Source organism: Pelobates fuscus, chromosome 8 (assembly GCF_036172605.1).
Source record: "Pelobates fuscus isolate aPelFus1 chromosome 8, aPelFus1.pri, whole genome shotgun sequence".
NCBI classification, from domain to species: domain Eukaryota; kingdom Metazoa; phylum Chordata; class Amphibia; order Anura; family Pelobatidae; genus Pelobates; species Pelobates fuscus.
Window position 1 is genome coordinate 35,887,489 of NC_086324.1, and position 24,258 is coordinate 35,911,746.

Consider the following 24,258-nt stretch of genomic DNA (forward strand, 5'->3'; position numbering starts at 1 on the left):
TTTAAGCATCTCACTAGCTATGTGTGAAGTGTCTTCTTTAACTAACCTGCTGAACGTAATGCATCTACTCACAACTCAAATGTTTAATTACGCAAGTTATCTATGTTTAAAAACAAAAAATTTGCAAATTTCTATGCCACTGACTAATATCTGAAACTCTTGTAACACGCTGTTGTGGCGTCTGTTCATATCTTGTGATCACCTGCACAACCAAAATAAAGAATTTAAAAAAAAAAAAAAAGAGTTAAACTACCACAGACTCTTTCTTTTAAGGAGAACCATAATTAGGAAACAATTCACACCATAGCATGGCCCAGAGGGGATTAATGTGTATTGTCACCTTGCAGGTTGCCCTACCTTAAGCATCACTGAGTATGCACTACATTACATGGAGTTCAAAACTCCTCAGTCTATCTTGCAACCAACAAACAGCTGCTGCAATAGATACTTTAGGACGTGTACCACTCTCAGCAGGCCTGTCCTTGTTTTTTACAGAGTTCTCTTGAATGGACACACACACACAAAGCTGAAATCAAACCAGTTACAGGATTTAACAGCACACATCATCAGAAACAAACTGCCAAAGACGACATTAACTGCACTCCTCATTCAATAACACCTTGATAGATGGCATTATTGCACATTAAAACTGCCAACAGCTGTTAAACTGTACATCCATAAAAACCTAGAGGATAGGAAAAGTAAAATCCCATTCCATTCTAGCCGAACTGCCATTAAAGGCAGCTATCGTAACACCTCCGCACAGTATTACTAAAAATGCTTTAAGTTCTTCAATGGCAAAAATGCAACCAATGAGGAGTTCTGGCAGCCCTGACATTCTAACTATGTAGCCATGAGCTCACAATCTAGCAGTGACATATATATTAGTTCTGTAGCTGAGAAAGACAAAGTGCAGCTCTAAACTGCAGCACTAAAGAAAAACAAAAGACACACACACATACACACAAAATACACACAAACGACACAAAGAAACATTTTAGAATCCCCATGTAACAACTATTTGGAGTTACTAAAAATAAAGAACTCCCCTGAAGATCCTAAATTTATCATTAACACATGACACAATCAAATAGAGGTCATAGATAGGAGAATAACTCTTATTTATTAGTACGTAGAAGTAATGAAGGGATATTACTGCAACACCATTTTATTGTTGGCATCTCCTTTTAGTACATAGATCTCATACCGAGAACAAATGCTTATATGCAAGAGTTGAGTTTATTTTAGAGTCTATGTAGAACCCTGGACAAGAGAACATTAATACATTAATGTTCTTGCTACAAAATGTAATATTATAGTCAGGGACCTAGGACAGTTTTGGTTAAACTTGGCAACATCAATATTTGGGACCTATATTTCCGAAGATACTCAACTAGCCAAAAGGTCCTAGGTCAGGGATAGGCAACCTTTGCACTCCAGATGTTGTGGACTACATCCCCCATAATGCTCTCACACCCAAAATGCTAGCAAAGCATCATGGGAGGTGTAGTCTAAAACATCTGGAGTGCCGAAGGTTGCCTATGCCTGCCCTAGGTGGGTTGCCTATGCCTGCCCTAGGTGATCCAATGAAATATTCTCCAATTGTTAAAGACTCGTAAATTGAAGACAAAATGTTTGCCTCAAATACTAATAAGCTGAGCAAAGAAATAATATGAAATTTTTAAGATCCAACATCCTCTTATTCTTTCACTGCAAAAAAATGATATTGGTAAGGCAGTGCAAGTATGAACAAAGTCCTCCATATATATTTATATTCATTAGGCCATTATGTCACGTTGATTTCAGATGGATTCCTGATGTAAGAATCAGCTCTGCTAGCATTGGAAATTGTAGAATTTTGTAAAAAGCAGTAAAACATTTCAACTCCGTGAGAGCATTCTTGTGGATACATGATGGCCATGACAAACCCCACTGGCATTATTATCACACCGAGTAGCAGTATAAAGCATGGCATGATATTGTTTCTGTGATACCAGTGGTCTGAAGATAACTTCAGGTAGCATACTGGAGGAATGATGAAAACCAGGGGCGTCGCACTTAGAATACCCTGAAACAAAATGATAAAATGTTGTTAATAATGCATGCATCTAAGTTTACATTAATTTGTATGTTAGAATCTCTTAATGTGCTGTATCATGTCATATTGCGTTCAGCAACCTATAAGGGTAGAATAAACGGCATTATCGCTAGTGCCCATTGTAGTGGTCATTGTGTTTGTAGGATGTGTGTGTTGTCCACCAGTTTTTTATCAAACCATTTTCAAGTGGTTTGACAAAAAGCAGAGATCCCTGAGACATTGTAGTGGTTATGGAGCTTGTAGGATGTGACTGCTGTCGCCAGGTTCTCTGTCAAATCATTTTCAAGTGGTTTGACACAAAGCAGAGGTCCCTGAGGCACATGTGGCCTGGCCTCTTGCTCACTATATTGCCAATGTGGAAGTTACACTTTCACATTAGCAATATCTATTTAATTTATATTGAGAACAGAAATGGTGCCATAACCACTACACGCCTTGTTATCTTATCTGGTCCAAGTACATTGTAGGATCCTGTGTAACAGACCCAGAGTATGTACAAGGTATTCTGAATGCAAGAGGATCAGCTGTTTACTGAGGACAAATGCTGAAACCATCTCACACAGCTAGGCTTGGTTAAACTTAAGTAACACTTGAAAAAAAATACTTGAAAAATACTCAACTTTTTCTCAGAAGAATAACATTTTGGCTAGTCACCAACCAGTTGCTACCTTCCCTATCTGAGCATGGTTGGTCTTTGAAGTCAAGGAGTTTAGGTTCATTGGCCTTGGCACACAACGTAAGTAAACATACCATCTAAAATCCTATTTTTATATCAAGCAGTAGATGCTTGAGATGGCTGCCCTCAATCTTGTGTCCTCAAACAGTAACTGTAGGATTTAATTTCTTCTTTCAATATGTAAAATACACTGGACTGTATAGGGCATTTACCAGGAAATCGCAGGTTTAGATTGACTTATATACATAAAATACATAAATATTCAAATAAACAAAACAACAAAATCAAAGCAAAGCAAGTTTAATACATAATAATTTGGAATTCATTTGTTAGTTCTGCAGAATTAACAGATTCGTAAATAGCAACAATTGTTATAATTAGCAGAGTATATATATAACTAATTATCTTATTTATTTATTTGAAAGTAAGGTTTGAAAAAAGATTGTATTCAGACCCAGTTTGTCCCAATTCCACGTTTGGTTTCTTCGCTCACTATTATGATACTTTTTGTAATTTTCATCAAAATGTAGCAATCTAAAGGTTTTTAGTTTTTTTTTAAGTAAAGAAACAAACAAACAAACAACAAAAACATTTTCAGTGTTACAGACACCTTTCTGGAGGGGTAAGGCTCGGAGACCAAATATTATCAACAATCTTACCCTATTTTCAAGGTTTTTTGTTTTTTTTTTAACAGTTTTAGTATTTTTAGTACATTTTTAGAATGGCTTCATATTTTTTCTTGGGAAAAATGTAAACATGCTGTATAAGGCAACATGAAGTAACATTATTTTGCACAGCAGAATCTTCAAATTTAGTTTTAAGATATATTCAGACATAAAAACCTACTTACATTGAGCTCTAAAACCATTCCTAGACATTCGCACGCCAAAGATATACTTGTAGTTAGTGAAACAACCATCAAGGTCACTGCTAAATGAAGACTTGATGTAAGAGTTCCACCAAAAAACACATTTGCAATCACCTGCAAAGAAATACAGAACAAATGTGTCCCGTGAATTAATAGGCACACCTTATCAGCTGAGCTATTATCTAGATAAATTAGAAGAGAAAAAGAGCGAGCAACAGTGACATCTGCTGTCTGGTTTTAAAAGTGACCTCGGGCAGCTATGTATACAAAAATAATGTTAATTTTATGACAAGATTTTAACTACATTTCACCCATAGCAATCAAAAGTGTTAGTAAAGATCTAATAAATATATTAAAGAAATCGGGCTCTGAAATGCAATATTTATCTTTATAATGAAATAAGATGCACTTTATTATATATGTAATTTTAATGAAAATACAGGATTGTAATAATTAAACTGCATGTTATTAAAATCAAAAACATCCAGCATGCCGTTTGGGATGCCAAAATAAATGAAAATTCAATTATTCTTCAATATGTTTTTCCCTACTTTTGAATCAACAGCAGTAACAAGGATATGTAACAAGTTGAAGCTGTTTTCAGCCTTTTCAATTCATGCAATATAGGTGTCACGTTCAACTGACTTTGGAACACTCTTGCACTTTGTTGGATGAAAAATGATCTAAACTGTTAGTCACCTCTTGCAAATCACTCGCACTTCCCAGACAAAATCATGTAGGGATTGAAAAATATATATATTCCTATTACAAAAATTGGAAGTTGGGTAAAATCAAATTCGTAGTTAGTTTGAGTTTTCAGGCAATCTCAAATTTGTTACTCCTGATGCATTTGAACAGCCATACACTATAGAAACTAACAGGTAATCAGCATCTAGTGTAAACATGTCGTTGTTGATTAAAAAAACACTGCAATGGGTAGACATACCACCAATAAGAACATCCATGCATTAAGTTATGTGTTTTTTTTTTCCATTGGGCTATAGTTAAAAAAAAACTTGCAAAAGCTGCAGATATCTTGCCTGCAGCTTTTGCAAGCCCTCCCCTTATCCACCAGTATTGACTTCCTGTGGTTGTCCAATCACAGACTTCCCAATGCAGCTCAATGAGACAAGGCAGGTGCTCTAATCAATTACCTGTCTCTTGAGTTTAGCTCCACTGAACTAAACAAACCAGGAAGTAACAGAACCAGTTGTCTGATTGACAGCCATAGTAGTGTAACTAGGTTGCTTTATACATATTTATTTATAAATAGATATGTCAATTGCAATTGAAATCTGCACTTTTTGTAAAATACACAGAAGACTTACCCTTCACTTCAGAAAGCTAAAGTGCTCGAGGGGTCTGGAGTGCCCCTTTAAGTCATCAAGATCTTAAAACTTACCTCTCTGGCTACAAAACATTCCATGGGATAAGTCAGAATGATGGTGAGTGCGTAGCAGAATCTTCCGATTGTAACTAGGTTGTCATGTTTGCAATAATTCTCAAACAGGTCCCCTAGAAAGAAAATCTGACGTAATAACTGAAATTGTATTTACACACACAGTTTGTTTTCATGTATTTGTTTTTTACTAAACAGGGAGTTACGTAACTGAGCTTAAGAATTGAAACCAAAAATGCACAGTTGGAAAAAAATGTAACTTAGATAGCGCAAAATAAATATATATATATATATATATATATAGTCATGACGCATATGTCCATATATCCAGTATTGTTTTAAAATTTACTAAAGTATCTAGTATTTTGGAAAGCATCAATTTAAAAAGGTAGGCAAAGTCATCTTGTGAAAATTATGGGTGCAATCTGGGTGCATTTCAAAAATGTACAAATATCTGAATTCTTGAAATGAGCATGAGAAAGTGGCACAATTTTGTAGGTATAACGGAAAAAAGGCTAGTCATACTTGTCTAGTTAGGAGGTGCACAAGTAAAATATTACGATAGGCATGCAGGTGAAACAAAAACTTGTCAGTAAAAACTGCACTTTTTGTGAAAAAATGTAAATAAAAATATATACAAACTTATAGACCCCTCTCTAAGTAAGGTTATGCAGGCTGAGTGGCATAATAGTGTAAGAACTATGAAAGGAAAAAGCGATGGAAGTAATGCTACGTGTCAAGTTATAAACTCGCCTTATGATGTGTTAAAATACTAAAGAGATGAAAGAAAATAAATAAAAGATGGCATGAAACTGGTATGGCTTATTCATTTCAGTGTTTAGAGACAAGTGTATTTATAGATGAGATTATGCTCACGGGCCAAAGACAAGGTTAATGGAACACCAGCGCTGTGATAGTCATACCTGGTTAGTGAGAATCATATGTCAGTGTTCTAGACAGGTTAAGCTTGAAAGAGTGTACCAGTAACCCAAATTATCTGTGGCACCTAGCTTGTGCTAGCATAATATAACATGTTTTATAACGATGGCAAGCTTAAGCCTAGAGTAACCGCACATACATGAAGCCTAGTGCCAATAATTCAGCCTATGACCAAATTAAGCCTCCAACCTCCACAGTTAAAGAAAGTCCCAGTGATCTGGAGCAGTCCACTCTTCTGGTCTCAAGACGGTGCAAGGTTCCCCATGTCGTTCCTGCTTTTCAGGTGGCTCACTGCACCTTGAACCACGTTTCAGTATGGATCTGTTGTAGTGTGATTTCGAGGTTGTTTCCGTAAAGGAGTGCCAGAGTGATTAGCCATCACCTTGATGTACAGGGGAGTGTGCCGAGGACGGGGGATGTATCCCTTTAGCTTCAATCGTGGTAGTGTGGGTTTTGATCGCACTGGGGTTGCTGGTTGACAGGAGGTGAGTGGTGTGCTCTCTGTCTGCCTGTTTTCCGCATAGAGGGCCTGTTTGGCAGCTAATTTCACCCAGAATTCAGCGAATATCTCGTCCAGCCGCTGTGCAGTATTTTCCAGTAGACCTTGTGTGCCTGATGCACTTTGTGTGGCATGCTTTAAACATGCTCTTAGAAATGTTTTACAACATTTCTAAGAGCATGTTTTACAACATTTATAAGAGATAAGAGCATGTTTAAACCCTGTCTAAGTTTGCATAGAAAAATTATTAATCAAGCAACTAATACACTGACCTTGTGAAATGTAAAGAAAATGCTGTTTGATCTGCCTATTGTCTAGTTACTAACTATATAAAACAAAAGTGAGCCTTGACATCTATTTTACCTAGATTTTTTTTAACAGTCAGTGGGGTATTCAGTATGTTTAAAATGTGTTATTTTTTGATCATTCTATTTCTTAAAAAAAAATAAAAAAAATATTGAATACCTACTTCTTGGTATACCAACACTTCGGCTTGCAATTTGTCTTTTCTCTCCAATGTTACCCAGGCACTTTCTCTGTTTTACATACTATGTTCTAGAAATGGATTGTATATCAACAGTATCAATGGACTGTATGTCAGCATCACCAGTGGTATTAGTGTCTCACATTATTTTGCATCCAGTTTTAATTAGTTATCTAACTATCCATTATAGGAAAAACAGATAAATAAAAATGGACAAATATCCCTGCTGATGGTTGTTTTTTTCATGAAGCATGATGTAATTTCTGGGAAAACGGTTTCCTGAATATTCAACCAAAAATGTACAAATAGTGATGTCGCGAACATAACATTTTCGGTTCGCGAACGGCGAATCGCGAATTTCGGCAAATGTTCGTGAACCCGCGAACCGGGCGAACCGCCATAGACTTCAATAGGCAGGCGAATTTTAAAACCCACAAGTTGTTTCAAGGGGACTAACACCTGGACTGTGGCATGCAAACTCCGATCCACGGCTGCATCTTGCAGCAGCTTAGTATATAACTCCTTAATTCCCACGGTATTAGGGAGTTATCTACTAAAAGGCTGAAAGACCTACATTGGTCTTTCAGCCACATTTACTAATACTAAGTTAAGATTACCTAGTATTAGTAAATTCTGCCCCTATTCGCTATACCGCGAGTAGGGGCATGTCTAGTAAGCAGTCAGCAGCCAGTGGCTGCTCACTGTAAACCCCCCCCCCCCAAAAAAACCTATTGGCTCCCACCCCTGTGCGACAGGTGGGGGCCATAAATTACAATGGGGGAGGGGACCTACTGCCCTCCCCACGGCCCCCACCCTTGAGCGGTGAGTGGGGGCCATAAAGATAATGAGGGGGGACCTACTGTCCTCCCTCCCCTGGCCCCCACCCCTGGGCGGCGGGTGGGGGCCATAAATTACAATGGGGGAGGACCTACTGTCCTCCCCTCCGGCCCCCACCCCTGGGCGGCGGGTGGGGGCCATAAAGATAAAAAGGGCGGGGGGACCTACTGTCCTCCCCCCGGCCCCCACCCCTGGGCGGCAGGTGGGGGCCATAAAGATAATGAGGGGGGACGACCTACTGTCCTCCCCCTGCCCCCACCCCTGCACGGTGGGTGGGGGCCATAAAAATAATGAGGGGGGGAACCTACTGTCCTCCCCCCGGCCCCCACCCCTGAGCGGCGGGTGGGGGCCCTAAAAACTAAAAAGGGGGGGGACCTAAGGTCCTCCCCCTGGCCCCCACCCCTGAGCGGCGGGTGGGGGCCCTAAATACTAAAAAGGGGGGGACCTAAGGTCCTCCTCCCTGGCCCCCACCCCTGAGCGGCGGGTGGGGGCCCTAAATACTAAAAAGGGGGGGAACCTAAGGTCCTCCCCCCCGGCCCCTACCCCTGAGCGGCGGGTGGGGGCCCTAAATACTAAAAAGGGGGGGACCTAAGGCCCTCCCCACCCGGCCCCCACCCCTGAGCGGCGGGTGGGGGCCCTAAATACTAAAAAGGGGGGGGACCTAAGGTCCTCTCCCCTGCCCCCACCCCTGAGCGGCGGGTGGGTGCCATAAATACTAAAAAGGGGGGGAACCTAATGTCCTCCCCCCCGGCCCCTACCCCTGAGCGGCGGGTGGGGGCCCTAAATACTAAAAAGGGGGGGACCTAAGGTCCTCCCCACCCGGCCCCCACCCTTGAGCGGCGGGTGGGGGTCCTAAATACTAAAAAGGGGGGGGACCTAATGTCCTCCCCCCTGGCTCCCACCCCTGAGCGGCGGGTGGGGGCCCTAAAAAAATGTTCCCCCCCAGGTGACTAGGGGTCCCCAACCCCTAGTCACCCCCTCCACCCCCCCAAAAAAAATAACCCCCTACCTACCCCCTCACCCTAAAAATAATGAGGAGGGGACCTTTAACTAAGTACCTGTAAAAGAAAAAAAAACTTACCATTCAATGTGTTTTCTTTCTTCTAAAATCTTCTTTTTTCAGCCCAAAAAAGCCAAATAAAAAACCATAATAACTGCCGCAATGAAAAAAAAAAAACGAGCGCCAAAAAAATAATCCATGTTCACCCGGCGAGGGATCCGCGCAGACTGAGCTCTGCAGGGCGGGGGAAGGCTTATAAAGCCTTGCCCCGCCCTGCAATTAGGCTCAGAGCACTCTGATTGGTGGGTTTAAGCCATCCAATCAGAGTGCTCTGACAGGTAAATGAAGAGACTGGCAGGTAAGTCTCTACATTTACCTGTCACAGCACTCTGATTGGTTTGTTTGAAATCCACCAATCAGAGTGCTCTGTGTCATTTTACACAGCGTGGGAAAGTTCTTTGGAATTTTCCCACGCTGTGTAATTTTACTCATAACACTCTGATTGGTGGATTAAGTAACCAATCAGAGAGTTATGAGTCAAATTACACAGCATGGGAAAATTCCAAAGAACTTTTCCACGCTGTGTAAAATGACACAGAGCACTCTGATTGGTGATTTCAAACCAACCAGAGTGCTGTGACAGTTAAAAATGTAGAGACTGGGGGGGTTGTCAAATATGGAATAGGGGGCGGACCAAACATCGCATATGTTCGCCCGCCGTGGCGAACGCGAACAAGCAATGTACGCCAGGAACTTTTCGCCAGCGAACTGTTCGGGACATCTCTATGTACAAATAATGCATGGTCATAAATTCACATACAGAAGGTACAGTTACTGTAAAAATGTGCACTGTACAGTGTATTGCATAGTGCTACTAATCCCTATAGTGTACACAGAATGCTCGGAGACCCCTTACTATTCTGATCCCCATGGCCACTAAATTACAAAAGATAAGATTTGGCTACCAAAGAGGCCATAGGTTGTATGAATAGGAAACCTCTGCTCTTCAGCTCTGCAGAGATGTAGTGGGTAGTAATGAGCCTGGTATAATAAAGTGTTTCTTTACAGTGGTGGTTTGATTTGCATATCACATTGTTCTGTGGGCCATATCTACTAAACCATAACATGCCAGTGGCCATTCACTGTTATTAAATCTAACGACTGGACATCTAATGACATTAAGTCCCCGCTGATGCCCAGTGGTAGGAGCACAGGGGGTAGAAGCGACAGGCCCTGCCTAGTATTTTACAGGTTCCCAGTCACTAGTTAATAGTTACAGTGAGTAACCACTGGCTGTTTACTGTTTAGTAGACATACCCCACCTCTAACATGGCAGGTTTGGGCATAAGGGAGGATTAACCCAGGATTTTGCCACAGTACTTCACCCTCACTCCACCATGTTTTTTTAATTTTTTTTTATAACTATCTACTAGTTGGCTACTAGCCCTCCAAGTAGGCAATAATTTCAGGTATTTAATATCTGGGTCCTGATTTTAAGCTTCTGGGACCGTATCTTAACCATCTGGTTACAGATCTCACCATCCGCTAGCTTTCAGTAAGGTTGAAATCTGGTACAAATTCCGGCTCATTCTGAGCTTGCTTTGTAATATCTAGACAATATCTGGATTTTGACGTCCAAATAGCCCCATACTGCGATTAATGTTTTTGCCCCATTTGATACAGGGCCATTTGGACTTTAATGAATAACCTTGAAAGTCCTCAATTAATTGATGTGCTTTAGATGGAATTAAGACATAAAATTATAATTTTAACTTGACGGGTCTGGATGTATCAGGATTTACAATGAAAATTACATAGTTACATAGTTAGATAGCTGAAAAGAGACTTGCGTCCATCAAGTTCAGCCTTCCTCACACCTGTTTTTTGCTGTTGATCCAAAAGAGAAAAAAAAAAAACCCCAGTTTGAAGCACAATTTTGCAACAAGCTAGGACAAAAAATTCCTTATTGACCCCAGAATGGCAGTCAGATTTATCCTTGAATCAAGCAGTTATTACCCTACATTGAAAGATTATATCCTTGAATATTCTGTCTTTGCAAGTATGCATCTAGTAGCTGTTTGAACATCTGTATGGACTCTGATAAAACCACTTCTTCAGGCAGAGAATTCCACATCCTGATTGTTCTTACAGTAAAAAAACCTTTCCTTTGCCTTAGACGAAATCTTCTTTCTTCCAGTCTAAACGCATGGCCTCGTGTCCTATGTAAAGTCCGGTTTGTGAATAGATTTCCACACAATGGTTTGTATTGGCCCCGAATATATTTGTATAATGTTATCATATCCCCTCTCAGGCGACGTTTTTCTAAACTAAATAGGTTTAAATTTGTTAACCTTTCTTCATAGCTGATATGTTCCATTCCTTTTATTAATTTTGTAGCCCGCCTCTGCACTTTTTCTAGTGCCATGATATCCTTCTTTAGAACAGGTGCCCAAAATTGCACAGCATATTCAATATGTGGTCTTACCAGTGATTTATAGAGAGGCAAAATGATATTCTCGTCCCGAGAATGAATGCCCTTTTTCATGCATGACAATACCTTACTGGCCTTGGCCACTGCTGATTGACATTGCACATTGTTGCATAGTTTGTTGTCTATAACAATTCCCAAGTCCTTTTCGTGTGTTGTTATCCCTAATTCGCTTCCATTAAGGGTATACGTTGCTTGTGTATTCTTTACGCCGAAGTGCATAACTTTGCATTTTTCAACATTAAATTTCATCTGCCATTTGAGTGCCCAGTCCTCCAGTCTATCTAAATCCTTCTGCAGCAAAGTAATATCTTGCTCACATTGTATTATTTTACAAAGTTTTGTGTCATCTGCAAACACTGAAACATGACTTTCAATGCTGTCTTCAAGATCATTTATAAAAATGTTAAATAGAAGGGGTCCCAGAACAGACCCCTGAGGGACACCACTTGCCACCTCTGTCCAGCTTGAAAATTTACCATTAAAATGAAGTTAAAAAAAGGACTTGGAGCCATAAATATTGAAGTAAATATACTATGTTGTTGTTTTTATTTATATAGCACCACCAAATTCTGCAGCGCTGTACAATGAGTTTAAGCAAAGACCCAGGAGGGTGCTTCTCAAAGACCCAGGAGGGTGCTTCTCAAAGACCCAGGAGGGTGCTTCTCAAAGACCCAGGAGGGTGCTTCTCAAAGACCCAGGAGGGTGTTTGCCTAATAAAAGTGGATCTAGTTCAGGAATGTTTGGTACTTATTAATTATAAACCTCACTCACTGTACTTCTTATGGTGGTGACAATCCGATTGCAATGAAAACATGACAACAAAGCACACTAGGGTTTATGTACTAAAACAGTGAATAAAATTGTAGACGCATTGAATACGTTACCTTGGGTGAACCCGGTAAAAGACACATACCCGAAGACGGAATATTGCAAACTGATACAGAGTGAGAGAATCATTGATGCATGGGTAATACGAGACCAGGTACTAACTGTAGGTTCTTCTAGAGATCCATATATCAGGAAACAAGCATGGTGGCACATAAATACTGCAACACAAACAGATAAAAAAGATTTTTATTATATAAAATAAGATACATAGTTTATATTAAAACTTTGCTTAAACAGAAACACAGCAGTACTAGAAAAAGGTCCCTACCTACAAATAATTTCCAAAAATGTTCTATTTAAAAATCAACATTTTTTATTAGGTATATCAACTGAACACAGACAAGGAAAATGAGTAATCTGAAAAAACAGACATTGTTGCTCTGTCTAAAAGGCTCCTCCTTTGAATACTAGCGATTTGCTGTATGCATATAAGAGGCAGCTCTAATGAGGAAAATGTTATGTGAAAATGTTATGAATACAATCCAAGAATAATGGAATGATGAGCATAAGCTTTGTTCTTAAATTATTTACAAAATCACGTACTTACCAAATGACATAACACCAACTGCTTGAAATGCATTCGACTTCACAAAAACCCATGCATCTGCTGTTGGTGGTCTATACGGAGTACAGAAAACACAAATTGTACATGTTAGCGGTTAGTGGTCCTGGTAGATGTACTTTTGATAGTTAATGGGTTAGTGCAGGGGTACCCAAAAAGTAGATCCCCATATGTTTTAAAACTACAATTTCCATGATGCTTTCTCATTCTAAAGGCACGCAAAGCATCATGGGAGTTTTAGTTCTACAACATTTAGAGATCTATCTATTGGGCACTCTTGTGTTAGTGTGTTACTCGAAGCACCATAGCCACATTAGTGCTTTAAAGTGGTCATGGTGCTTGGAATTCATGTATGTCTTGTTTCAGAATGAGAAAGCACAACATATTGCGGAATTAATTAATACCAAAAAACTGACCCCCCCTCCCTGAAAAAAACCCAAAACCTTAGAGGGAATAAAAAAATAATTATATATACTTTATAAACAATCATGCTAATTAACATGGTGTCCTTTTTTTAGAATGTCCAAATGCAGCGAGAGTCCAGACACACAGATTCCATCACACTGCAGACTTGTTTGGAGGTATTCTAGGGGGTTTGCCATTCCCTGAACCAGGAGGACCAGTATATGATTTGGATATATGATCTCATAGGATGTGTGCAGTCACTACTGGAAACGTATTTGTTTTAGAATGAGCCATAGCGTGCTGAGAAAAATAGTTTCGTGAAATAAATACATAAAACAACATTACAGTCTTTCCTTATCATCCACTGTCTCCCATGTCCTGATTGCGACCCACAAACAAAAACATTCCCTGCTTGCATTCCCAAGCTTTCATTTAAAGGGACAATTTTTCCCACAGCTACTTAGTTATTGACTTTATTCAGATTTGTTTACATAGCTGGTCCTCATAGTTGGTTAAGTTGGCAAGAAATTGGCTACAAAATGAAATAAAGTTTCATTTCAAGGAAGTGATTTTCCTTTCCCTTCAATTAAATGATTTAGTTCTTAACCCTGTCAAAACAAAAGCTTAAATGGAACAAGGAACATGAGCCACCTTGTACTAAATGTTTTTACACAGTTAGCAAATTATGTGATTCCTTAAAATTGATGGGGTGCTAGAGCACTCCTGGCATCATAACCACTGCCATTCACTGTAGTGGTTATGGTCCCTGGAGTGTTCCTTTCAAGCAAAATAGTAATAAATATTTTAAATAAAATATCAAATTTCATTGCTCATGGCCTATGTCTTTATCATTTTGTGACGTGTGTATAAATAAATATCCATTTTCAGTGTATATTTCAGTTAGTTCTCAAGTCATCACAGCTTTTTGTATAGTGACTAGATTAATTTGGGGTTTATAAACTAAACTAAAATTAATTTAAACATTTTTGGAAAAATCAGCTTAGCTATTGTAATAGCTTGCTTAAGCCTGAATTTTGCAGTTTGTTTTTCATTTTTGTTACGATTTGCTGTTTAGTGAATAAACTCCATTTCAGGGTCTGCAAATAACAGAATGCATATGCAGGGTGCAAATTCATTTCAATAGGGATTAAGAGGTCACGCACGGACAAGCCAACTAAATCCAATCACCATAACTATCATAAGAAACAGATGAAGCAGAGCCTTTCGATAATCTTTTTCATAAGTTACAGAAAGTTAAATATATCTCTCTTATGGCAAATATTTGTTTTAATAAATCAAAAAAATTAAATCCAAATGCAGACTGGACTGCGCTTAAAAAATACATAATTCTTGTTAAATTTATTGTATATATTTATATCTTATATTTCACACACTTAATGTATAAATGTAAGGCACAAACATTAACAGATAATAAATATTTGATAACCATCATTAGTACTTTATTATAATCAGATGGTGCATATTTTCCCATGTTCTCCCACAAAAAAAGTACTACAACGTTTATATGATTTTATCTGCTTAATCCCTTAAGTATTTCTGGGGCATTGCTACTTAATTGTATAATAAATTATGTTAAAACATTGTTTTAAAAGACTAACAATCATAGACAGAACCATTACTTTTCTGTTTACATTCAAAGATGTAGTGTATGCTGCCCTCTGGTGGCATTAGGAGCAACTACCAATTTAAATTGTTAATTTTTCAGTAGACCTTATGGAAATTTGTAAGCGTTTTGCTTTGTTAGAGACATCTAAAGTGCAAGCATTCAATCACAATTGGGGTTCCTGTATTTTCAGGTAGAACATGCGAATTCAAGATGTATCATTTGGCGTTTACCCGGTGTTAAAACCTGTGCATCTAGATATCTACAAAAGACCCAGTTTCACATAATATAACAAGCATTAACCCCTTAAGGACACATGACATGTGTGACATGTCATGATTCCCTTTTATTCCAGAAGTTTGGTCCTTAAGGGGTTAATGATCTAATTGCAACTCCCTCCTTCCCAAATGGAAAAATGGACTTAAAGGGGAAAACTCCTTTAGTATAAGAAAAATTAAGATTTTTTTTTCACAGAAAAATGTTATAGAGACAATGTGTTTAACCGACTGTAAGTAGAGGCATCAGCCGAAGTTTAACTCCACGTACCACACAGCAGACTTTCCCTCTTGTTATAAGTAGAAAAAAATGGGGAATATCTATCCTAATTAGCAGCGAGGTCTCTTTTTTATTAGTTTCCATGATGAGTTATAAAATGGGAGATTGCTCAATCTTCAGTGATATATTAAAAAATGGATTGTACATAATCAATTATTATGGGCCATATACTAACCAAGTTCAATTCTTGACTCGCTTATACCAGACACTCCATTTAAAATTGGTAACAGTAGTAATGGGAGGTGATATGAATTTTATACTAGGTGAATACTTAAACTTCTGGGCCTCAATGGAGATGAAAACAATACATGGACCCTACACCAATCCTTCACCACCGCCCTAAACCAACTACTCCTAGCCAATGATTATGTAGACCTATGGAGAGATCCCCTTCCATTGGAGGTGGACTATACGTTTTACTCCAAAATGCATAATTCTTACTCTAGGATAGACTAGTTTCTCCTCCAAGGCACTTCCCTTTACAGAATTGAGACTGTTAGGATTGGTCTGATTTTGTGGTCTGACATTGCGCCGGTCACCTTATCACTTTCAGAGCAGTTTCTGACTACGGTGTGGGGACCTGGTGCTTAAATTAATATTTGCTCACCGATGAGATGGTTCAAAATGACATACAGACTGAACTACACAGCTATTTTTTAAACAATGAATGCAGTGAGTTTACTCATGGGTCCATGTGGCCAGGGCCGTCTTTAGCGCGGGGCAAACGGGGCAGCTGCCCCGGGCCCAGTTGCTCCTGGGGGGCCCCTGAGCAGCTGCCCCGTGGGCCCCGCGATTTGAGCAGCCCCCATGTACCCGGCCCGCCAACTAAAGATCCCCCCTGGGTGGACCATGCACCCGGGCCACCCGGTAAGCATGTGTGTGCAGGGGCCCGGTCGGGCGCTGTGACGCTTAAACAGCGTGAGCGGGCCCCTTCCTGTACCGGCTGGGAGGAAGTGAGTGCCGCGCGTCACTTCCTCCCACCGGAGATAAGAGCCGCGCGGGAGGAGAAAGGCAGGAGGAGGGGAGTTCCAGAGGAGAACTCCCATCTGCCTCAGCCTGCCACTGGACCCCAGGGAAACCACCTCCAGGAAAAGGTAAGAACCTGGAGGGTGGCTAAATGTGTGTGTGTGTGTGTCAGTAGTATGTCTGTGTGTGTCAGTATGTCTGTGTGTGTATGTCAGTGTCTGTGTGTCAGTATGTTTGTGTGTGTGTGTGTGTGTCAGTATGTCTGTGTATGTCAGTGTCTGTGTGTGTGTCAGTATGTTTGTGTGTGTGTGTGTCAGTATGTCTGTGTGTGTATGTCAGTATATCTGTGTGTGTATGTCAGTGTCTGAGTGTGTGTGTGTCAGTATGTCTGTGTGTGTATGTCAGTATCTCTGTGTGTGTGTCAGTATGTCAGTATGTGTGTGTGTATGTCAGTATGTCTGTGTGTGTGTGTATGTCTGTGTGTGTGTGTATGTCTGTGTGTGTGTGTGTGTGTCAGTGTGTGTATGTCTGTGTGTGTGTGTGTGTGTGTGTCAGTGTGTGTATGTCAGTATGTGTGTGTGTGTGTGTGTGTATGTCAGTATGTCTGTGTGTGTGTGTCAGTATGTGTGTCATTATGTTTGTGTGTGTGTATGTCAGTGTGTGTGTGCCAGCATGCCTGTCGGTGTGTATGTTAGTATGCCTTGTGTGTCAGTATCCCTGTGTGTGTCAGTATCCCTGTGTGTGTGTGTCAGTATCCCTGTGTGTGTGTGTCAGAATGTCTGTGTGTGTGTGTGTCAGAATGTCTGTGTGTGTCAATACATCTGTCTGTGTGTGTTTCAGTATATCTGTCTGTGTGTGTTTCAGTATATCTGTCTGTGTGTGCTTCAGTATATCTGTCAGTGTATGTGTATGTGTGTGTCAGTATGTCTGAATGTATATTAGTATATATTTGTGTGTCAGTATGTATCTGCGAATGTTTTAATATATCTGTCTGTGTGTGTTTCAGTATATCTGTCAGTGTATGTGTATGTGTGTGTCAGTATGTCTGAATGTATATAAGTATATATTTGTGTGTCAGTGTATGTGTGTCAGTATGTATCTGCGAATGTTTTAATATATCTGTCTGTGTGTGTGTATGTGTCAGAAGGTCTGTCAGTGTGATTGGGGGTTGGGCGTAATTGGGGGGGGGGGGGGGCAGGGCCTAGGGGGCCCAAGAAAATGCTTTGCCCAGGGTCCTATTCATATTATAGACGGCCCTGCATGTGGCTGGCACATAAGGCCTTCATTTCCAGTGTGTTTATAAAGCATGCCAGCTATGCAAACTCACAGAGGGTTAAATCCTATGTTTCGCTCACCAAGCAACTTACTGAGCTAACTCAGCTGAATAAGCAAAATCCATCTACAACCACTCTTATGGATATAATAACCATAAAAGACTAACTACAAGAATTAGAGTTGGCAAAGACTACTCCTTCTTTGTAAACTAATACAAAATTATTTCGAGCAAGGCAATAAAGAAAGAGCAGTATTTTCCTCTCTATTAAAGCTTAGCTTCCAAAATAGCGTACATTCAAACCTCACAGAGCAAACAGGTCCTCAATCAAGCTTTGCCAATAAATATATCACAAAACAGTTGATTGAGATCATGGGACATTTTGCCTTTGAGTGGAAGACGAAATACTTGGTCTACCTGGAGGTATGAATAACAAAAAACGACGGCTGCTTTATCTAAGCATAATACCCAATCTGATATTGGGGAACCTGACAGCGGAGATTGTTAAAAAAGAAAGAAGTCAACTTCTCCTGGTCCAGGCGTATTAATATGGTTAAAATGATGCTTCTCATTTTTCACATGTTGCCGACCAGATTACCTAAAGCCAATTGCACCAAGGTTCAATCTTTATTTCTATTCTTTATCTTGAACAAGGGGAATGCTAGGCCGCTTTGGTGCCCAGTGTGATTAAGTAGTATTGGGGGATCCCAATGTTTTAAGGTACCACAGGGCGGTTTCACTTGCACACATGAATAATTAACATCGAGTTACTTTGGACTGGGTAGATATGGAGCAAACCCAAATACCCAGAACGCCCATGTTGTCTTACTGGTGGACCATTTTTACTCTCCGCAAACCAACCTTCTTTACTTTTCCTCACTGCACAGGATATTTTATAGGCTCTTTTAGTTAGACTGGGGAAATCAGTTACAGGGACATGTAGGCACCCAAACTACTTCAGTTCATTGAAGTGGTCTGGGTGCAAACTACCATTAACCTTAACCCTGCAGTGGTAATTATTGCAGTTTTTATAAACTGCAATAATAACCTCTGAGATTTAACTCCTCCTCTAGTGGCTGTCTACCAGACAGCCACTAGAGTGACTTACGGAATTGAAACATACTTTTGGTCCATTATCTGATGCTGGATGTCCTCACACTCTGCATGAGGACTTCCAGCATCAGATTTTCCCCACAGTAAAGCATTGAATAATGCTTTCTTATGGAGAGATCCTAATGTGAGCGCGGCTATTGTGTGGGCGGAGCTGAGCCAGTGCCGAGGGACATCGGCGCTGAACCTAGGTAAGTGACTGAAGGGGGTGCCGCGGGAGAGGACTTTGACAGAGGGGAAATCTACAGTGCCAGGAAAATGAGTTTGTTTTCCTGGCACTATAGAATCACTTTAATTTAAATCTTTAGAATTATTAGCTTCACTCATGAAGCTGTTTTAGTATATAAGTCATGTCCCTGCAGTTTCACTACTCAATTATCTGCCATTTAGGAGTTAAATCACTTTTGTTTCTGTTTATACATTCCTAGACATACCTCCACTGAAAAACAAGGTTTTAATTTATAGATGTAAACTTGCTTTAGAGGTTTTTTTTTAATTTCATGCTCTGTACAATGAATTTTAATCAAACACAGGTGGCTCCTGCAAGGTCTAGAAAACTATTAACAGAGCAATGAGAAAAAAAATCTAAATTAAACAGAATGTGCAATAAAGGAAGTTTAAACATTAGATGCCTTGTTACAGGAAGTATTTAGGAAGGCTGTGCAAGTCACGTGCAGGCAGAGGCGGCTCTCTAATTAGGCGGTTTAGGCGGCCGCCTAAGGCCTCGCGCTGGCTGGGGCCTCGCGGCCGCCTAAACCGCCTGTTGGCAGAGTGTGTCAGGTCCTCGGTCACTGACCGAGGACCTGACACCAGGAGGGGGCCCGGCGGCTTGCCCGGTATGCCGCCGGGTGCGAGGCCCCTCCTGGCTGCCCGGCCACCATCGCAGACACTGGTCTGCAGCTCCGCAGTGTGCAGAGCTGCAGACCATGTGACTTGCGAGAATTGGCCAATCAGAGCGTTGCCGCGGGTTACCACGGCAACGCTCTGAAATCTCGCGAGATTACACGGTCTGCAGCTCTGAGGAGCTGCAGACCGTGAGCAGTGGCCACCGGACCACCAGGGAGCCCACTGGACCACCAGGGAAAGGTAGGCTCTCCCTCCCCATCACCCCCCACCACCATCACCCCCACCACCCTCAGCCTCACCCCCCACGACCACCATCACCCCCCACCACCCTCAGCCTCACCCCCCACGACCACCATCACCCCCAGCCTCAACCCCACTACCACCATCACCCCCACCACCCTCAGCCTCACCCCCATTACCCCCACCACCATCACCCCCACCACCCTCAGCCTCACCCCCCACCACCACCATCACCCCCCACCACCCTCAGCCTCACCCTCACCACCATCACCACCATCACCCCCACCACCCTCAGCCTCAGCCTCACCCCCCCACCACCATCACCCCCACCACCCTCAGCCTCACCCCACCACAACCATCACCCCCACCACCCTCAGCCTCACCCCCCACCACCATCACCCCCACCACCCTCAGCTTTACCCCCCACCACCATCACCCCCACCACCCTCAGCATCACCCCCCACCACCACCATCACCCCCCTCAGCCTCACTCCCCACCACCATCACCCTCATCTTCACCCCCCCACCACCATCACCCCCACCACCCTCAGCCTCACCCCCCACCACCCTCAGCTTCACCCCCCACCACCATCACCCCTCACCACCCTCACCATCACCCCTCCCCACCATCACCCCCCACCACCCTCAGCTTCACCCCAGCAACATGACCCCTCCCCACCCTCAGCCTCACCATCCCCATAACCCCTCCCCACCCTCAGCCTCACCCCCCACCACCCTCAGCCTCACCATCCCCCATAACCCCTCCCCACCTTCAGCCTCACCCCCACCACCCTCACCATTACCCCTTCACCCTCAGCCTCACCCCCCACCACCCTCAGCCTCACCATCCCCCATAACCCCCCACCGCCCTCAGCATCACCCCTCACCACCCTCAGCTTCACCACCCACCACCACCCTCAACATCACCACCCTCAGCATCACCCCCTCAGCATCACCCCCTCAGCATCACCCCCCTCAGCCTCACCCCCCACCACCCTCAGCATCACCACCCTCAGCATCACGCCTCACCACCCTCAGCATCGCCCCTCACCACCCTCAGCATTACCCCCCACCACCCTCAGTGTCACCACCCTCAGCCTCCCCCACTCACCATCACCCCCTCCTTCTCACATCACCCCCCTCTCACTCTCACATTACCCCCTCTCACTCTCAAATTACTATCTCACTATCAAATTACTAGCTCCCTCTCACATTACCATCACCCCCCGCTCCCTCTCACATTACCATCACCCCCCGCTCCCTCTCACATTACCATCACCCCCCGCTCCCTCTCACATTACCATCACCCCCCGCTCCCTCTCACATTACCATCACCCCCCGCTCCCTCTCACATTACCATCACCCCCCGCTCCCTCTCACATTACCATCAACCCCCCGCTCCCTCTCACCATCACACCCCCCCGCTCCCTCTCACCATCACACCCCCCCGCTCCCTCTCACCATCACACCCCCCCGCTCCCTCTCACCATCACACCCCCCCGCTCCCTCTCACCATCACACCCCCCGCTCTCTCTCACCATCAGCTACCCCATACACATAGGGTCTCAGAAAAAAACGCAAACATGCTCACAGAGACATACATTCGCACACACAAGGATACTCTCTGTCAGACACACTCTCAGGCACATACACAGGTAGACAGTGCATCAATGTGTATATGTGACACTTTTTTGTTAGTGGGGCCTCATGTTTGCGTTTCGCCTAAGGCCTCATAAAGTCTAGAGCCGCCTCTGCGTGCAGGGTTCTGTGGCCAGGGCTGTATAAACAAAGTGATTTAACTCATAACAGGCGGAGAATTTCGCAGTTAGATTGCAGGGGCATGATAAAGTTGCTTTGCTGCACATAATGTCCCTGTAAAGGGACACTCCAGACCCTAAAGCTTGCCGGAGTGTTTGCTGAACTGCTTTATCAGATTTTGAAGATGTGTAATCTATTTTTCATTTTACCAAAAGTGCAGATTTCAGTATAATTTGTAACTTTTATAAATTAACTGTGTTACACCGCCAGTCCTGCTACTTTCTGGTTTGTTTAGCTCTGTGGAACTCCTGCCTTGCAAACTTCTCACTGAGTTGTACTGGGAAGTGTTTGACTGTGTTAGGTGATGGCTTGCAAAGGCTTCAGACAAGAGATCTGCAGCTTTTTTTTTTAATTCTTTTTTTTTGCTGTGCAGGTCGGTATAAAGAATCAACAGATGCCACAACAGCGTATTGCAAGATATACATTGGTTAAACAGTGTCATGAGAGTCTGCACATTTTTATATTTGTAGCAAGCTTGGCTAAACAGTCGTATCTTTAGCGGGAAGTTAAATAAAATACAGCAAGATAATTGATGCTCAACTTGTCTAGATCGGCATTTGTGCTGGGCATATGTGTGTGATACAAAACAGTAAGCTTATATTTGCAGTGAAAACAGGAGCTAAGGTCATCATCAAGAACAGATTACTATAAGCTTAATTAAGTTTAACCACCAGGGAGCAGCAGAGCATATACATGCAGGCTCAGACATTTTGATTATTTTCTAACTGCAGGAAGAGAGTCCGATGCAAAAGACACACATTAAAATTGTGAATGAGGTGCAAGATTAAGAGGTACATCATAGCCTGTCATAACTTGAGGCATATGTGGTTAGAAGCCGTTTGATCCCTCCTGCAGCTGTGCTAAACCTGTGCTTGTAGCTGGTTGTTTCAGTGTGTGGGGGCTTGACAGTCAGGAGTGGAGTGAAGCTTGTTCCCCATTCTCGTTGTTCCCTTGTACTCCACTGGTGTTAATGGGAGGTGATGCCTCTGTTGGTGTGAGTGTTATAATGCTGAGGCTTGCTTGTGGAGTATATCCCCTATACAGTTATCCTGTGGGTGGAAGGAGCACTCAGTCTGTCTGCCGTTGCTTAGGTACTTCCTCCTCACTTCTCCGTCTCACAATGAGCGCGGCAGCCATCTTGGATTTTACCATGCGGTCCCCAGTCAGTCCTCCTGCAGCCTGGATGCCCTGAACGAGCGCTGCGTCCCCGGTGGGGTCCGGGATAACCCCCCCGGCCCACGTGGGGGGGTAAGGGGGCTCTTAGCAGGCGGTGGGAGGTCCCGCCGGACCAAGTACGGGAGATCGACCGCTTCTCCCGCCAGGGTCTCACAGCAGGCCGCAATCCCACTCGCCCACCAGACCGCATCGCCAGCGGAGCTGGGGCTGCTACTTCCCCCGAAGGTTGGTGGTCGGGTCCCCTTTGCCCTCTCACGGCAGCTGAGGGTTTTCAGGCGAGTAGGGGCATTTTGAAGCTGGTTATTGCGGGTTTGTCAGGAAGCCGAGGTGCCCCACATCCAGCCAGCTCGGCGGCCAGGCCCCGCCCCCAGATCTGCAGCTTTTGATGGTTTTAGATACAACAATCACAATGAAACAATTAATAATTAAATTCATCCATGTTTTTATGTTTCACTAAACATTGGTTTTCTGTAGTAAATTTAGTTGGAGGGCTGTAGTAATGTAACTCTATGATAGAACCTAAAGTTGTAAAGCTGGAAATTAAAGGACCACTATAGGCACCCAGACCACTTCAGCTCAATGAAGTGGTCTGGATGCCAGGTCCCTCTAGTTTTTTTTTTTTTTTATCTTTTTAAATTCTTTATTTTCATTGTGCATAACGAGTATGAGTTTGTTGCGCCACGACAGCGGTACAAACCAACATTATATCATACATGAGATAATAAGGTCATGGTATACAGATTCCTTGCACTTTTTATTTTAAGGAATGTAGATTAATACTTGCTCTTCAGGTATCTCAATAGTAATTACGCAGAGACCAGCTAGCTATCTTGCGAGAGGGTCTAGCTTCATGTTACTAAATGGAAAACTGTAACTTTAATAACTGTAGATTGACACGTTTAGTGGGAAGAACGGTTTCCTCTCTGACCTATGGGCTAGTCTAGGCAGAGTGTGTCTCACTAACTGACGATATGATCAGACAGCAAAGTTTACTTGCTGAGCAGTGGTTTCAGGACTTGAAACAGATGGAGGTAAGCGTAAATCTAAGTTGAGCTGTATGGCCAGTAAAGTGGAGCCTGGGGTGCCAATACTGTTAACATGCTAAGAATTGGAGATTTAAATGCACACATAGTAAAAGCAGGAACATACAATTGTAATGGTTAGCTCAAGTGAGCTGGCTTATTACCACCCTGGGACACACATGCTGCACATTGTTGGGGGTATCTACATATACAGGCATAGCTAAATCAACATATTTACTCCCCGCTAGCATCTAGAGTTCATCGAAAGTGTCAGTTTGAATGGGTTATGGGATGTTCAGCTGGAGCGGTGAGAGTCTCCCTGGGTGTCGGTCCAGGTGTGGTGGTTGCTCACGTGCTTGTGTGCCGTACTTGGGTCTCTTCGTCAGCCGACTCCCACAAGTGGCTTTGTGGAGGCTGATGCTTGGGGAGCCCGGCGGTCACCGGCATGCAGCGAGAATGGTGAGGTATTTTCCTGGCCCCGT

General features: G+C 42.6%; 1 protein-coding gene across 1 annotated transcript in view; it reads right to left on the bottom strand.

Annotated features, from left to right (window-relative positions):
• Positions 1–1,509: 1,509 nt before the first annotated feature.
• SLC38A11 (solute carrier family 38 member 11) overlaps positions 1,510–24,258 on the bottom strand; it is a 47,560-nt gene continuing 24,811 nt past the window's right edge. The window contains exons 8-12 of the mRNA XM_063428625.1: positions 12,727–12,797; positions 12,176–12,337; positions 5,045–5,157; positions 3,625–3,756; positions 1,510–2,068 (exon numbers count right to left, since the gene is read on the bottom strand). Of these exons, the coding sequence (XP_063284695.1) occupies positions 1,787–2,068; positions 3,625–3,756; positions 5,045–5,157; positions 12,176–12,337; positions 12,727–12,797 (760 nt within the window). The 3' untranslated portion in view covers positions 1,510–1,786. The remainder of the gene's footprint in view (positions 2,069–3,624; positions 3,757–5,044; positions 5,158–12,175; positions 12,338–12,726; positions 12,798–24,258) is intronic.